The sequence below is a fragment of the Solanum dulcamara genome, chromosome 5 (assembly GCF_947179165.1).
Source record: "Solanum dulcamara chromosome 5, daSolDulc1.2, whole genome shotgun sequence".
Taxonomy (NCBI): Eukaryota; Viridiplantae; Streptophyta; class Magnoliopsida; order Solanales; family Solanaceae; genus Solanum; species Solanum dulcamara.
In genome coordinates this window covers 35,887,541-35,903,436 of record NC_077241.1, presented here as the reverse complement: position 1 = coordinate 35,903,436, position 15,896 = coordinate 35,887,541, and the positions used below count along the sequence as shown (strand labels likewise).

Genomic DNA, 15,896 nt, shown 5'->3' with positions numbered 1-15,896 from the left:
CCACACCCATAGCAACCATTCATATGATGTCAGCGTCCACCATAAATATACATTAATTAAGGGAAAAGAACACTTATACCCCTCAAAAAATAAAATATTTAATCTTAAATGTCCTATTACTTTCATACCCTTTTTATTTTAAATTAGACTGCTAATGCCAGTGCCCACCTTTTTTTCACTCTAATACTATCACAATATAGTACAGTATATTAATATACTCAGATGATATCAAAAAGTAACTAAGCAGTTTTTTCATTGAAGGACTACTTCTTCCTCCTTGATACCATCAAAGTATAATATATTTTGTTAACATCAAAGAGTAATTGAGCAGTCTTTCATTGAGGCTTGCTTCATTCATTCGATGAGATACTCAATCATCCATGATACTATTACAGTATATCTACATACTGTCATGTTATCACTGATATATATTGCAATTCTTCAATATTTTAATTTTAAAACAATTTCAAAAGAATCATAATTTAGATACAATTTTCTAAAAATTTTAAAAAAGAAAAAAAATTATAAAAATATATTTTCTACTAATTTAAAGTTTAATAAATAAAATTGTGACTTTCATAATTTGCTCTTAATCGTTTTTTTAAAAAAAAAAGAGCTCAATTATATATGATACCGATAGGTATCAATATACCCACGGAGTATTATGGAATATTAAGCTTAGTCTTATATGATACCAATATGGTATCAATATATCGATAGAGTATTATAGGAAATTAATTCATAGTTGTGATGTTAACGTCATGTTGATGTCCTGCGAGAAATAAGAAAAGAGAAAGTGGGGTAGGTTCATAAATAGTTGGGTCATGTGTCCATTAAGGATAAATAGTTTGAGTTTGATCCAATTTGAGTAAATAATTTCACTAATAGATCCATTTTATGTAGTTTTCTCTTTAACTAAAGTCCAAATTCATTGATTTGGACTACAATAGATAGGTCCACTTTGATTAGTCCAATGTCATTTCATCACAAAGGCCCTGTTTGGTGTCACGTGTCAAATGATGTGGCATGTCAACTCAAACAAAAAAGTTAATAGGATCATGTCATGTGTCAAAATGACATGAAATTCATATCCCAATCAAAGGCCAATAAAAATGTGTTACGTGTACAAATGACGTGTTCCAACTAATCAAATATCGTCATGTCACTTAAATCTGATTGGCAAAAAAAAATTGTTCTTATCAATACTTTTCCGTCATGTCACTTAAATTTGATTGGCCGAATGAAAGTATGTTCTCATCATAGTTCCTCCATTCATAATTTAGAAATTAAACCATAATTCTAACAAGAAGCCAGAACGAGAGTTCGTGGTTAAAGCGCAACAGATTTCTATACAAGCAACAAGTTCAAGAATTCAAGCACCCAAACATTCAAGTTTAAGAACGACTCAAGATCAAGACCACCAAATTCAAGAACAAGCTTAAAAATCCTTGAATTCAAGTCCAAGTCAAGATCAAATTCAAGTTCATCAAATCCACAGTTCAAAATCAAGATCACCAGATTCAAGAACAAACTCAAAAGCCCTTAAATTCAAATACAAGTCAAAATCAAATTCATCAAGCTCAACAATATTCAAGATCAAGCCGGAGGGCCTTGAATTTACACTTGAAAAGGAGAATCAGAGGATTCATAAAGATTGTATTGCTCATATTTGAAATCAAATAAATACGATTGTTGCAATACTTTTCCGATCTTGACTATTATTTTTTCAATGCGAATTTTATTGTCTACGGGGTGAGTGCGCATAAAATGTACTCCGAATTGTATTATCTAGGAGAAGTTCATAACCCAAAATTCTTGGTAGATCGAGAGAATCACCAAAGCATCTGATGACGTATAGTCTCCACTGCCAGTCTGGGATTCTTAATGCTTATAATAGGTAAGATTTTCAATTATTTCTATCTTTTAGTATTTAAAAATAAATAAGAAAATAATATTACAAAGCAATTGGACTCTAATTATTTTCTACATAGTATGACATGGCTTACCAAAAATAGGAAGGATTCATTGCTTGTCTTCATGGTAACAAATTTAAGGCAATTATCAATGTAAATTCTATATGGTAAGTTTTTACTCATCGTCTTTTTTCTATTTCAGATTTTAAAGATGTGCAAAATAAACATTATATAATTTACAAAAATATGATATACCAACAAATTGAATTTGAGAAAAAAAAACTATTCGTATAGTCGTACTCATTAAATTCAACGCGAATATGTCTGGATAAGTGTCTCCATATACAAACCGGAGAGTGTTTCCTCTCATTAATTAGTTCATTCAGAAACTTTTAAATTTTGTGGATGTGGTGACTGATAATTCCATAGAGAACATTTTTAGAACTTTTGTCAATAAATTGGGCAAGTTCAATACATTAGTAAAAAATAATATTTTTGAACTTATAAGCTACATTTATGTTCTTCAGTTAAATCCAACAATGATCTTTGCAGGACGTCAAAAAACTAAAAGTTTCAAAGCAAAATGTAGAAGGAATTGGATGTAGTAATAAGATAACTAAATGTGTTGAAAAAATGCTTAAGGAGTTAAAAATGGAGATCTGCAGAAAGGGAAAGAGACCGGACACACGGAAAATTAAATGCAAACAGGTAATGCCGGTTAAAGATGACGGTGTAAAAGAGCCATCCACTGATGGTGGATACTAGTTAATCTCTTACAGTTTATACTATAGTTTCGCCTACAGAAAGGAGCATATATCACTTAAACAAAGACCTAAAGGAAATACAAATATTACAAAACGGAAGAGTCATCGTACTAGGATTGAAGACACCCAACATAAGAATCCCCAACAACCAGTAGTATCTATTCACTTCGACCCATTTTGCCTTCCTCTCATCAACTACGTACCCTCACTAACAATATTGCACAAATTGAACATATATCCATTATCAATAGAATACAGTGGAAAAGATCAAAGCACTAGATAAAAAACATAACAATGAAACAGAAAAAGTGATGTGTACTTGGTAAAATCAGTAAGGAGTGTAGTAGTACCCTGCAGCAGGTGGCACTCCAACACCATTTACTGGTGGCAAGCCATAAGGCATCACGCCTGGTTGTGGACCACAGTATCCACCACTGCTGATCTTCGACAAACTCATCTGTCCTTGCATCCCATTTCTAGCGTATTGCTGCCATAAAATTTGCTCCTGTACAAGTAATTGCTGTTTCTTCTCCAAATCCGCCATTTGTACATAGGAAGGAGGTGGGACAGTCAAAGATGCAGCAAACGGATCCTGTCCAACCGTCTGGACTGTTCCATCGGGTGCAGGGAGTGCCAAAACAGGTGTTGAACTCTTCCCTGGACCAGGTAATGCCACACTGCTCGCACTACCACCACTTAACTGGGCAGTGGCAACATGTTGCCTAACCATCCCTTGATCATACATGCCATTCAAAAGCAGCGGATCAAGTCCACCACCCAATGCCGCCTTCTGCTGAGACAGATAACTAGCTGTCTCAACCAAAGCCAACTCCCAATCAGCCTTACCACTCTCAGCCGCTGGATTCTGCCAAGCAGAGGTCACCTCAGGTTCCCTATTGGAGGAGAATGCTTCCCATGACCCATTGTTTGTTCCAGGCCCTGCAAACAATGCCAACGCAAATTTATTTCCTTGATCATCAGCAGTAACACCCTCCTCCCTTAAATCCACCAAATCCCCAGTCTCCTGAACCACCGCCGCTGGCTTAGGAAGCTCCGGTTCAGGTGGCGGTGGAGGAGTATAATCCTCTGGTGGAGGCAAGGCTTTAATCTCATTCATATCGGGTGCTGGTTCTTCTGGTGAAGCTGGCAGACTCTCAACTTTCCTGTCGGGACTTTTTGTTGCCTTAGCCCTATCCCTCACAAATTCCTCTAGTGTACCCAATAGCTTGCTTGTTATCCTCTGAACTTCTGGATACTCAGACGACTTAGCCACACCAATATCCTTGCACCAGTTATAGAATCCCACCAGCTCATCAATCTGCTTTGCTGCGCTAGCATATGCATCAAATGCCTTAACACAATCCTGGTACTCCATGTCAAAGAATTTATCCAACATAATAGCTAAAACCTCACATATATCAGCATAAAGCTGAAAACTTTCTTTCACCATAGGATACAAAGTAACCAACACCATTCTTTCATTTTTGGCTAATCCAGTTGGTCGGCAAGACAAAAACCTATCAAACAACCTCTGCAAATGACTCATCTTCCCAAAGATCCTCTCAGGGTTCATCTGTCTCAATGGGGTCACATCTTTTTGAACCTGTACTGTTGACTCCCTCACATCCCCAGATGATCTGGACCTCCTCATTCCATAAGCAGGCTCATCCCTGAACTCGCCGTAATAATCATAGCCTCTGCTGTTAGAAGAAGGTGGAGATCTCCACCTTTCTTCTCTAGACCCATATCTCTCAATCTCTCCACCACCCCCATTTTGCTTCCTCTCAAAAACCATCATCTCCAATCTTTGATCTAAATACAAAGCATAAGTTCTTACAAAGGCCGAATGATCCCATGAATTAGAATGAGCCTCATCGCGAAAATCAGACAAATTGAGAAGTCTTGTGCCTCTCCTAGTGGCATACATAATTTCTTGGTGAAACACAGGATCACCATCATTGAGAAGACGGTGAATGAGCATCAAACACTTGATGGCAACGATCCAATCACGGGTTTTGCCTAACCTTTTAGAAATTGATGAAACACAAGCAGTGACATAGCCACGTGAGCAAGAAGTCAAGTGAAGAATCTCCCGGGTATACTTCTCGCTGGCAGGGTCATCATCATGGCTTGTCGCCTTAACAATAGCAACTTCCAGCTCAGGTGCCATATTGCTCCCTACCTTGGCAATCCCTATGCTTGTCTGGTCCTTCACCGCCCCAATCGCCTTCCGAATTGTGCTCGGCGCCATGATACCCTTTTCAGACGATTTCTTCTTCTTCTTCCTCTATATATAAGACCAAAAAATCAACTTTAAATCATAATACATGAAGGAAGAACTAGGAAACAGGTATCCAAGAAAGAAACAACAATTACGTACATCGATCTAAATCCCAATATGATTGGGTTGAGTTCTGACAATAGGATTACTCTATTATTAGTTGGAGTCCATACTCCACACAATTCAGGAAACCCAAGAAAAAATCAAATCAGTTGACTTGAAAATACTGTACAAGTTTCTATATTTGTTCCATTAAATTCAAATACCAAAAAATACACCCGACAGCTAGCAAAATCTTTTTGACTTGAAAGTATAAGTTTCTGTATTTTCGCCCTTAAATTCAAAAAATTCTTAAACTACACTACAGACCTAAAAATCACCCGCAAATAGAGTACTAATAAAAAAATAATGGAAAAAATTGAAATGGGTTGAAGTGCATACACACCAGAAGCAAGAAAACAACGTCAGGGATTGGAGAAAAACAAGAAGAGAAGAGAAAGATCGGCAACGTGAGATGGAATAAGTATATTAAAGGATTGCCGATAAATCGTCGCCTTAATTCTCTCTCTCTCTCTCTCTCTCTCTCTCTAGATATGGTGCAAGCTTAAAGGAGAGGGAGAAAATGGGATTATAGTAAAAGAACGGGAGTGAAAAAAAGCTAAGTAGATCTATAAAAGTCGAGGAGAATATGTACCGTCGGATCAGAATCCTAGAGGTAACACGCCTAGCGGAATAATACGTTCTTCGAACGAAACACATAATACGCGAGGAACACAAACTGGATAACTATTGTTTAGTTTAGGGTTAGTGTCTTAACACCCCATTATCAATTTTAGGAACACCAAAATCAGTTATTATTTGTTTTATTTAGAATTCAAAAAAATTCAAAAATACTCTTAACGTATTAGATATAGTTCAGAAATGTCCTCCTTTTATTTATTGAATCAAAAATGCCCTTAACGAAATGGTTCAAAATATCCTTCTTCCACTTATTGGATCAAAAATGCCCTTAACATATTAGAAATTGTTCAAATTTGTCCCCCTTCTACTGAAAAGTATGTTTATCAACTATTAAATAATATTTAATATGTCCGCATTTCGTGTGATCTTAATATATTTTATCAATAGATATAATATTTTTACAACATCAAAATATTTTTAAAAATTCTTTTTAGCCTTCAAATTTGAATAAATTAAAACTCAACTTTTTAATTCACTTTACTTCTATTAGCATCTTAGTTATATATTTTTCCATTGTCTGACAATTTTAGTCTTTTAAAACTACTGAATTTTTTGTATAAATTATGTTAAATGATGTTGTAATTACACTCAGAAAAAAAATCAACAAAAATTGTCTTTTTATGGACGTACATAATGAAATTCCTCTTCTTTGTGACTAAGACAATTCTTCTATATAACATACATTCGGGTTAATTCACATGTTAGTTCATATATTTTATTTAAAGAAAATATTTCTATTAGGTAAGACAAATAAGCAAGAATTTTTCCAAAAAAATACAAATAAAAAAAACTAAATAATTGTCAAAGTACTGTTAAAAAAATTATTGACGTATATACTTAAAATTAGTAAAATTTTTGAGTCATTTTTAATATTATAAGTGAATATTTTATCTAATAGATAGAGGGGAGGGCAAATTTGAACCATTTCTAATAGATTAATGGCATTTTTTATCCAATAGGTATGGAAGAAGGGTATTTTAAAACCATTCCTAATACATTAAGGACATTTTTTAACCTTTTCCCTTTAGAATTTGTAAAATTGAAGTTGGATTTGAATTTTTTTTATCATACTTTTTGAAAAGAATATTTAAAATTTAAATGTACTTTTTTCTAAATATATTTATACCCAATTTTTAAAAAATAGCAAAATCATTCTACTTGATTAATTTACTTGAAGCATATAATCAAATCTTTTCTAAAAGAATAATATCTTGCAATAAATAGTCACATAATAATATTGATTAGATCTCATATATGAGCTACTACATATTATGACAAAAATACTATTGTATTTGTTTGTGCTTCGTGCAATCTTAAAAATACTAAATATAACTAAATAGTAATCCCAAGTGTTTATAAAAGAAAATCAGCATATGTAAACTCGAAAAAAGAAAAGAAAAATAATGAACAAGAACATGAACATAACAAACAACAACGAAAAATAGAAGTCCAACAATAAAGCATAGCGTTAGATTGTAGTTTTGATGATTTGACAAACTGGATCTGGTATGGACCTGATCCGATGATAGAATAGAATTGGTTTGTGCAACTGAAAGTGACAGTTGATAAAGTAATACACTGTCTGTAACCGTTTTATGCGTGCTTGGGTTGAACTAGTGTGGCAGGACTCCTGACAAATGGAATTGCTTCAAAAGGACATGGTCATCCTATATTAGATCTCATCTATTTAGGCAAAAACGAGCTTTCAAGAAATCATCTCTTTCATGAAACTTTGTGTTTGATTTGAATTAATTTTTTTCTCATTCTGTCATCTGTAGCTAGAGTTAGCTAGAATGAGCTGTTTTGAAGTCTAAATTAATTTGAGGGGATTAGTATAGTGGGCAACAGAGTTATTACGTAGTGGTTGAAGATTCCAGGGTATCATAGTAAAGGAGAATAGATTAAGAGTTTAATCCTTGGGATTGCAAGAGTTTATCATTATTCTTGCTCCTTCTTTGATAATGAAATCTGGGTGAAATCCTGTAAGACAGGTCATGATTTTTCCTCCCTTGGCCAAGGAGATTTTCACATAAAATACTTGTGTTTTTCATTTTTTCCGTTCTTCACTGTTCTTGCTATAGTAAGGGACTAGGTCCAGAGTTTACTAATAAAAGCGAACAGGCCATCAATTGGTATCAGAGCAGTACACTCCACATGGTTAATATCGGGAGAAGATCCTACTGAAATGACAACTCCTACTAATTTGGAAGAAGCACTATCAACAACTCGACCTACTTGTTTTAATGGTCAACACTATAGGTTGTGGAAGACTAGGATGTATAATTTTATCATGGGTGAAGATTGTGAACTATGAGGACATTATTCTTGATGGACCATATGTAGGTATAAAGGAAATGAAGGAATGAGAAAGCACCAACGTTATTCCTAAAACATGAAATGAGTATAATGAAACCAATAAAGAGAAGATCGAGAAGAGCTATAAAGCAAAGAAGTTGTTGGTGTGCGGGATAGGACCTGATCAGTACAATCAAATCTCAGTTTGTAAGTCTGCCAATGAGATCTGGAATTGTTTAAAGACAACTCATGAAAGGCCCAATCAAGAGAAAGAGTTTAAAGTAGATATGTTTACAACCCAAAATGAGAACTTCACTATGAAAGAAGGTGAAACTATCCAGGAAATGCATACCGGGCATACCTCCATAAAAAATGAGGTGAGTTATTTGGATGAGGATATTCATCCAAGTAAGAAAGTACAAAATGTTCAAAAATTTCTTTCAAAATTCTGGAAAAGTAAAGTTGGTGCTGTTATAGAGGCAAGGGACCTTGAAAAAGGAAGTGGAAGCAATTACTCAAATGAAAATGATTTTTGTCATAATTGTGGCAAACTTGGTCATTTTAGTAGAAACAGTTCTGTCATGACCCAACCCCGTAGGCTGTGATGGGTGCCCAAACTGGACACTCGCATATACCCCTGCTAACTATAAGTAAACATGTCCCCTGTTTGAGTTATAATGTATCAACAGGCACAATAACATATAAGCCGATGAGGCTATCCTAACATATAGGGTCATTCCATAATAAAACCCGCGCGAGCCGACAAGGCTGTCATAATAAAAGGGATGCCCCAAAATATCCATCTTATAGGCACAACTACACATACATACATATACAACCCACATACATGTCCACCGACCTCTAAAAGTAATAACAGTAACATAAGTTGGGACAGGGCCCCCGTCGTACCCGTAAACAAATAAATATATACATCAAGAGTTAGTACAAAAATCTAGGCTCTGGCACAGTGGAGCGCTTTTGAACTACTGAATGGGACTCCTACGCTGGCTGATCCCTAAAGTGTGTATCTCTACCTGCGAGCATGAAATACAGCCCCCCTCCCCCCGAGAAAGAGGGGTCAGTACGACATATGTACTGAGTATGTAAAGCATAACATAGTATAACTGGGAGCTTTTCTGAAATAGAGAGTCAGGAGATGTCGGTGTTACTTAAGGAACCACTGTACCTGCACTGGTGAATCATAAAAAAAATGCATGCTCATATAATACAATATAGTCGGCCCCTTCTGAGACTCGGTGAATCATATCTATAGGACCATCATAGGGCCCGGTGTAACCATCACCTTATCACATCACATCATTATACATATATATATATATATATATATATATATACGTACTCGACCCTCTATTGAGGGACTCAGTGAGTTGTTCTTGTCATTGTATTATCATGTTCTCGTATAGCGTATCCGGCCCTTTAGTAAGGGACTCGGTGAGTTTTTCATGTTATTGCATTATCATATCGTCGTATAGCATACTCGGCCCTTTAGTGAGGGACTCAGTGGATAATGTAGTGAATTGCGCACGATTACATACCCAGTCCGGGACTCGGTGATAGGAGGGGTTACTGTATACACGAATAGAATAGTGAGTAACCATATGCAATTTAAAACATTGTCCAAGACTCAATGAAATAATAAAAATGAATTATCATTTGAAAATTAGGGCAATAGCCATATCAGTCATCCCTCAAATAGCACTATTGGTTATATCAAAAGAGCCTTAGAAACCATAGACCTGAATCAAGACGATACAAAATAACTTATAAAAGTCAAGGACATTAATTATCGGAGAATCTCTAAGAACAGGAATCATAAATCTCACTCGAGACTTATGAATGGAATTACCCCCAAAGCTCATATTAATGCTTACTTAATTCTAAGACATGCCAAAAGAAAGAAGGGACTACTTTACATACTCTCTACTTTCCCTCATGTAGTTGTCATATACATATGTATCGTGGAACGTACGGCCTGATCCCTAGATAGTAACATATGTCGAGGAACGTTCAGACTGATTCTTAGATATTAACATATGCCAAGGAATGTTCGGCCCGATCCTTAGATAGTAACATATGCCGAGGAACGTTCTACCCGATCCTTAGATAGTAACATATGCCGAGGAATGTTCGGCCCGATCCTTAGATAGTAACATATACCGAGAAACATTCAGCCTGATCCTTAGATAGTAACATATATCATACTTGGCCCATCAAGGGACTCGGTACCATAAAAATTTCATCATAACATCATAACTTATGTCAAAGACATATCAAGAGAGAACAAGGGTAGCTTTACATACTTATGCCAAAAACATGTCAAGAGAAAGAAGGTAGCTTCACATATCTCTTATGGATTATCCTTAACCACGTTCGCCTCATCGTCTTTTGAACCTATTTAACATGAAAGCAATACTAAGGTTAATAACCTTTCACTTTCCAATTTCCAACTCTACAACCAAGTATCCATAGGAAGCATTTCCTTATCCATTTCCCTCGACTAGTTTATTACTAGTTCTGAAGTTGGCGGAAATCGGGCAGCATCGCCCCTGTAACTTGTCCTATCCCAATTCTAATCTTGGCAGCCATATTACCAACAACAACCAGCAGATATATATACAAGTAAATCACTTCAACATTACACAATACAAACTCCAACCAACTCGCTCAAAACTACAATACCAAAATAGAGTTTTTAATCTTTGTTTCGTAAAACCTTTAACCATACAAAATGGAGGGTCGTGTGGCTGCAACCAGCATCACCCACACCCTTTTTAGAATAGTGTCCATCCCTGCAACAAAAAACCAACCCGTCTGTAACCACAGCACCCCAATCATAACATACTACTCGACTTTGATTTAACTCTAACGACTTTAATTTAGTTTGTTTCTAACGTCAAGCATACTTATACAATTTTTCCACTTCCAGCCTCATTTAAGAAATTTATTATACTACATAAAAACATCATAAACTCTGATTTGAAAGGGAAAGTCTTACCTTGCCTGAAACTCGCCAAAACTCGCCACGGAAGCTCTTTTAGCGTGGTTGAAACTTCGTGGCTGTTTGTTATCCTTTTGTTGCTGCTCCAAACCATAAATTTACATTAATAAAATCTTCATACCCTTTTGGTATACCCTAGATAATTAATTCACGGAACGAAATCGGAGGGTTTACCTTTTTGTCTCTAAATCCGTGGCTCCCTCTCTCAAGCTTAAGGTTTCTCTTCTCTCTTTTTTTTCTAGAATTTTCTTGATAAGGATGAACTAAAGGATCAATATGAAGCTAATGAGTCATAAAACATATATATATATATATATATATATATATATATATATATACCTCCTTAGGGGTGACACGTGTTAGCCCCTAAGTGGTGACACGTGTCAATCCCTCATAGGACCAACACACCTCCTTCTCCCACCATGGGATGACACGTGGTAGGTGGGGGGGTCCACTCCTTGCTTAAGTTGCTGCCATATGGCACTTTTATCTGCTGCCACATGGCACTTCTATCTGCTGCCACGTGGCACTCTTGCTGCCATGTGCCACTTTCTTTTCCTCCTCATGGGTTCATAATCTCATCTTACTTTACGAACCTATGTAATCCTTGCTACGTAAGCTTGGTATGAACTCAAGTAGCTTAAGAATGTAAGATTTTTAAGTTGGTAGCTTACGTAAGTAAGTCGAGTCCTACGACTCATTACTTGGCCTCCAACTTCTTCCGAATTCTTATAACCATATTTCCAATCTTCCCTACTATGGGGGGTCACATTTTCCCTTCCTCAGAGTTGTCTGGTAGCGTTATAGATTATTCGGCTCTCATGGTGACTCCCAAGAAGCTTAAGAACCTTTCAAGAAAGAGCCTTTCAAGAAACTTAAGAATCTTAAGAAGCTTAAGAACCTTCAAAGTACAAAAGTACAGGGTATAACTTTCTTCCCCCCTTTAGAACATTCATGCTCTAATGTGAACCAAAAACCTTCCTCAAAATCTTACACAGACTATAGGGAAAATTCCTTTCTATTGCAATAACACATACTTTCATTAACTTTAGAGTTTCAGAAGTTGGAATTACTTGTAGACATAAGGAATAGGTACGGATACTTGTGTTTCATTTCCTCTTCAGCTTCCCAAGTCACTTCTTTGTGATTCTCATTTTGCCACAATACCTTGACGGAAGCTACGTCCTTAGTCCACAATCTTCTAATCTACCGATCCAGGATGGCGATAGGTTGCTCTTCGTAGGATAACTCCTCTATGACTTGGATATCATCTATGGTATATACTCGGGATGGATCACTAATGTACTTGCAAAGCATTGATACATGGAAGACTGGATGTACTGCTTCTAGATTTGCCGGTAGGTCTAGCTCGTAGGCAACCTTGCCTATTCGGCAAAGGATATGGTAAGGATCTCAGGCCCAACTTTCCCTTTTTACCGAACCTCATTACTCCTTTCATGGGCGACACCTTCAAAAATAACCAATCGCCTACTTGAAATTCCAAAGGTCGACGTAGATTGTCTGCATATGACTTTTGTATACTCTGGGAAGCTAATAATCTCTACTAAATAAGATTTACCTCCTCCCCTACTTGTTAAACCATGTCTGGGCCTATTAGTCTTGTTTTGCCAATATCAGACTAACCAATGGCGACCTACACTTTCTGCCATACAAAGTCTTATACGGGGCCGTCTAGAGACTGGAATGATAGTTAATATCATAAGTAATCTTAACAGGTAGTAGGAAATCGTCCGAGCTACCTTTAGAGTCAACTGTATATGCCCATAATATATCTTCTAGTGTTTAGCTAGTAAACTTAGTCTGTCCATCGGTCTGAGGGTACAGTAGTGTACGAAGACCTATTTGTCTTCCCAATCTCTTTGTGGGCTGATCTTCAGTAGTTAGCTGTAAGTCGGGCTCCATCGTCTGAGACAATAGCTATGGGAACTCTGTAAAGTCTCACCATTCTCTTGATCTATAATTTCACACAATCTTGGCTGAATATGTAGTCTTTGATTGAAGGAACACGGGATGATATTGTTAATCTGCAGATGACATTCCATATAAAATCATCCATCCATAGAGTGAAAAATGAGTCTTATAGCCAAGGTCGTGTTGTGGAATCTTTGACCTCATAGATTACTTCTTGCCTTCTTTAGATAATATCAATTGGTACCCTTACCTTTTGGGTTTTGCTTTTTGCCCATCAGAGTTGGCTACCGAGTGGTGCCAAAGTTCCCTCACATAATGACCTTCATAGTCATTCTGTGTTTTGTCTATCACTACTAGTATAGTGTTGTAGAACTTTGGCATACCAGTGCGCCATTTGTTAGTAACCAGCTACTCCTGCTCATTTTGCTTAAGCCCTTTTTACAACTCCCTTAACCCTACTTATAAAACTCTAGGTACATAATCTCAGGTCGTTGCTTTATCGTTAGTTCAGATTCTTCCATGTTCCTTTTCCTCAAATTTGGCTCTGATTTTTCTGTCACACGTTACATTGCAATTCTTGCAACAATGTGCGAAGGCACTCAACTTAGCCCAAGATTTACCTTAGCGTTGTCTCGCTAGTCTTCAGGTTCCGCCTTGCCCTCTCCTCTTTTATCTTTCAACCGGTATCAGGGTAGATCTTTAGTTCAACCATGACCAAGTCCTTTTTGGTCATTTGATTTAACTTTCTTTGCATTTCTCTGCAATGTATCAAAAATATCAGGACCTCTTTTTCCTCATGTAATCCTCCGCTTGGTCTTATACTGTATATATATATTCGTAGGTTGCACAACTATTTTTATACAACTGGTATGAGGTAGACACAGTCTTTTTGTTTCCTGGTCCATCTTGCTTTACATATCTCCTTCACACTAGAACTTGCTCGCGCTAACGCTATTCTATCCTACCCCTTTCTTTTCGTTCCTTCGGGTACACCTTGGTCTCCTCATTCCCTACTGTAGGAGATTTTCTATTCTTTCTCCTTGCTACTTGTATGTCACATCTCAGCGGCCAATAACTCCATTTCCATATCTTAATGTTTACTCAACCATGGCCTTAATACCCTTTACACGATCCTTAGATAGCTCAGTCTTACTCTCTTATTGTGTTTGCCCCTTTTGTATGCACCCATCTATTAGGATCTCTGCTAATGGTTCTCCGCACGGTCTCAGATATCATGGCTTCTATCCATTTATCACTGGCCTTTAGCACTTGCTAATTCATGCCAGCATGGGATTTCGCTTGAAGTTTAAGGGTTCCCGTTAACATGTGATAGTGTTAGTTGACTTCGTCTGACACTTGTAGTTCTCTTGTCTACTTCCCCCCTTTAGGGTGTACCCATGTCATCCTCTGTTTATTTTCAATTGTTCATATGCATATGATTCTGTTCCAACACATTTGACATACTGCACCATATCTACACCTTCTGTTAGATCATCTATACTTTAGGTTGCCCCTGTAAGAACCCTTAATACAACTATGGGATGCTTAGAATTCTCGATAACTAGTACCCAATCTAGTCCAAGTACTGGTACTCGAGGCATATAATTAATGTAGTAGTTTGTCCAGAGTCACATTCCTTTCTCCCCCACCAGTGATTAGCTAGCGCTCATAATCGTTTTAACTTCTCCATTCAAAAGTACTTGTACTCTAGTGAGTTGTGTTTCTAGCTCTGCTATAACATTATCTTCATCCCAGTGGATACACTTGTCCCTCTTAATGGACTCGCAACGCATCAATGGTTTTGCAGAGCTACCTCCCTCATCCTTGAGGGGTCTTTATATTTTCCACAGTAGAATCACATATCCACAATACTTCTTTACATCTCCTAAGCTTTTATCCTTGTTGGGTACCTGAGGTTAACTTCCAATTCTTCTCAGTCTCATGTAAATTTTACTTTAATAATGGTCTTATCTTCTCGCCTTTTCATACTACACCTTCAGTTCGTAGCTATCTATTCCCTTTTTCGTCCGATACTCATACTTAATTGATCACGTCTATCTTGAGTATTCCCTGCAATAGTCCTTCTATTATTTCAGTCCATGGCTATTTTTGTGCTCGAAGAGTTTCATGTTACCCCTATATCCCTTCGGAAAATCATTCCTTGGTATCACTGACCCTTCTAAATCCTTCTAGTATGTAATCTAATATATGAAGCACATGATTCTGGACAACCCATAAGTTTATGTCTTCCATCCACAAGTTATTTTAGTCGCTTAATAAATAATAAATTATTAACATAAAGCATCCTCTAACCACTATCAGAAGGAAATTAAGATCCAATAAGCACCATAATACTGTTTAGTGCCTAACTCATATGGTTTTCCTCTAGGTTCATTCTTGAGTCGTGAACAACTTATCTAATTCACCACTAATGGTTGAGGGTTCAGTACTTTCCCACCAAAGTGGAACCTAATTGCTGGACACCTTGCCCTCCAACAAGAGTTTTCCTCCAACCTAAAACTTCCTAAGTAAATATGGGGCCCCCTTACCAACAACACAGAAGGTACCCCTACAGCTTTAGTTCATCATAATAGGGCTACTCGGTGTCAACTTTCAAGCCGTATGATAAACTTATAGTTTATTCCTTTTTTTTGTAGAAAATTTTAGCAGAGTTTCCTCTATATTCCTTACTATCCCAAACCTGCACTCAGGGAATACCAACAATGCCATGCAAGACAGACGTATATATACATCCATATCATATCATAGCCACAATGCCTCACAGGGCCAATATATACATATGTTTATAGTATTTCATATCCCAACCGCACAGGGATTTTTACATTAGGCAGAAACAAAAATGACAAATTGCCCTATATAGCCAGTAAAAACTATACTTATCACTTCCCTATACCTGTGACCGATCAGTCCCCAGTTCGACCTGGTGACCT

General features: G+C 36.8%; 1 protein-coding gene across 2 annotated transcripts; it reads right to left on the bottom strand.

The window, feature by feature from the left end:
• Window positions 1–2,625: 2,625 nt before the first annotated feature.
• LOC129889132 (putative clathrin assembly protein At2g25430) lies at window positions 2,626–5,604 on the bottom strand. Of its 2 annotated transcripts, none has more exons than XM_055964308.1 (2): window positions 5,404–5,604; window positions 2,626–4,964 (listed from the first exon to the last, which is right to left on the bottom strand). In XM_055964308.1, the coding sequence occupies exon 2, from the start codon at window positions 4,926–4,928 to the stop codon at window positions 3,006–3,008; it is 1,923 nt and encodes a 640-aa protein (XP_055820283.1). In that variant the 5' UTR covers window positions 4,929–4,964; window positions 5,404–5,604; the 3' UTR covers window positions 2,626–3,005. The 2 variants fall into 2 exon arrangements, with proteins under 2 accessions (XP_055820283.1, XP_055820284.1); XM_055964309.1 differs by lacking the exon at window positions 5,404–5,604 and adding an exon at window positions 5,058–5,345.
• Window positions 5,605–15,896: the final 10,292 nt, after the last annotated feature.

What these genes read in the sequence shown, in the direction of transcription:
- LOC129889132 (XM_055964308.1), bottom strand. Translation starts at nt 4,928, where the DNA reads ATGGCGCCGAGCACAATTCGGAAGGCGATTGGGGCGGTGAAGGACCAG.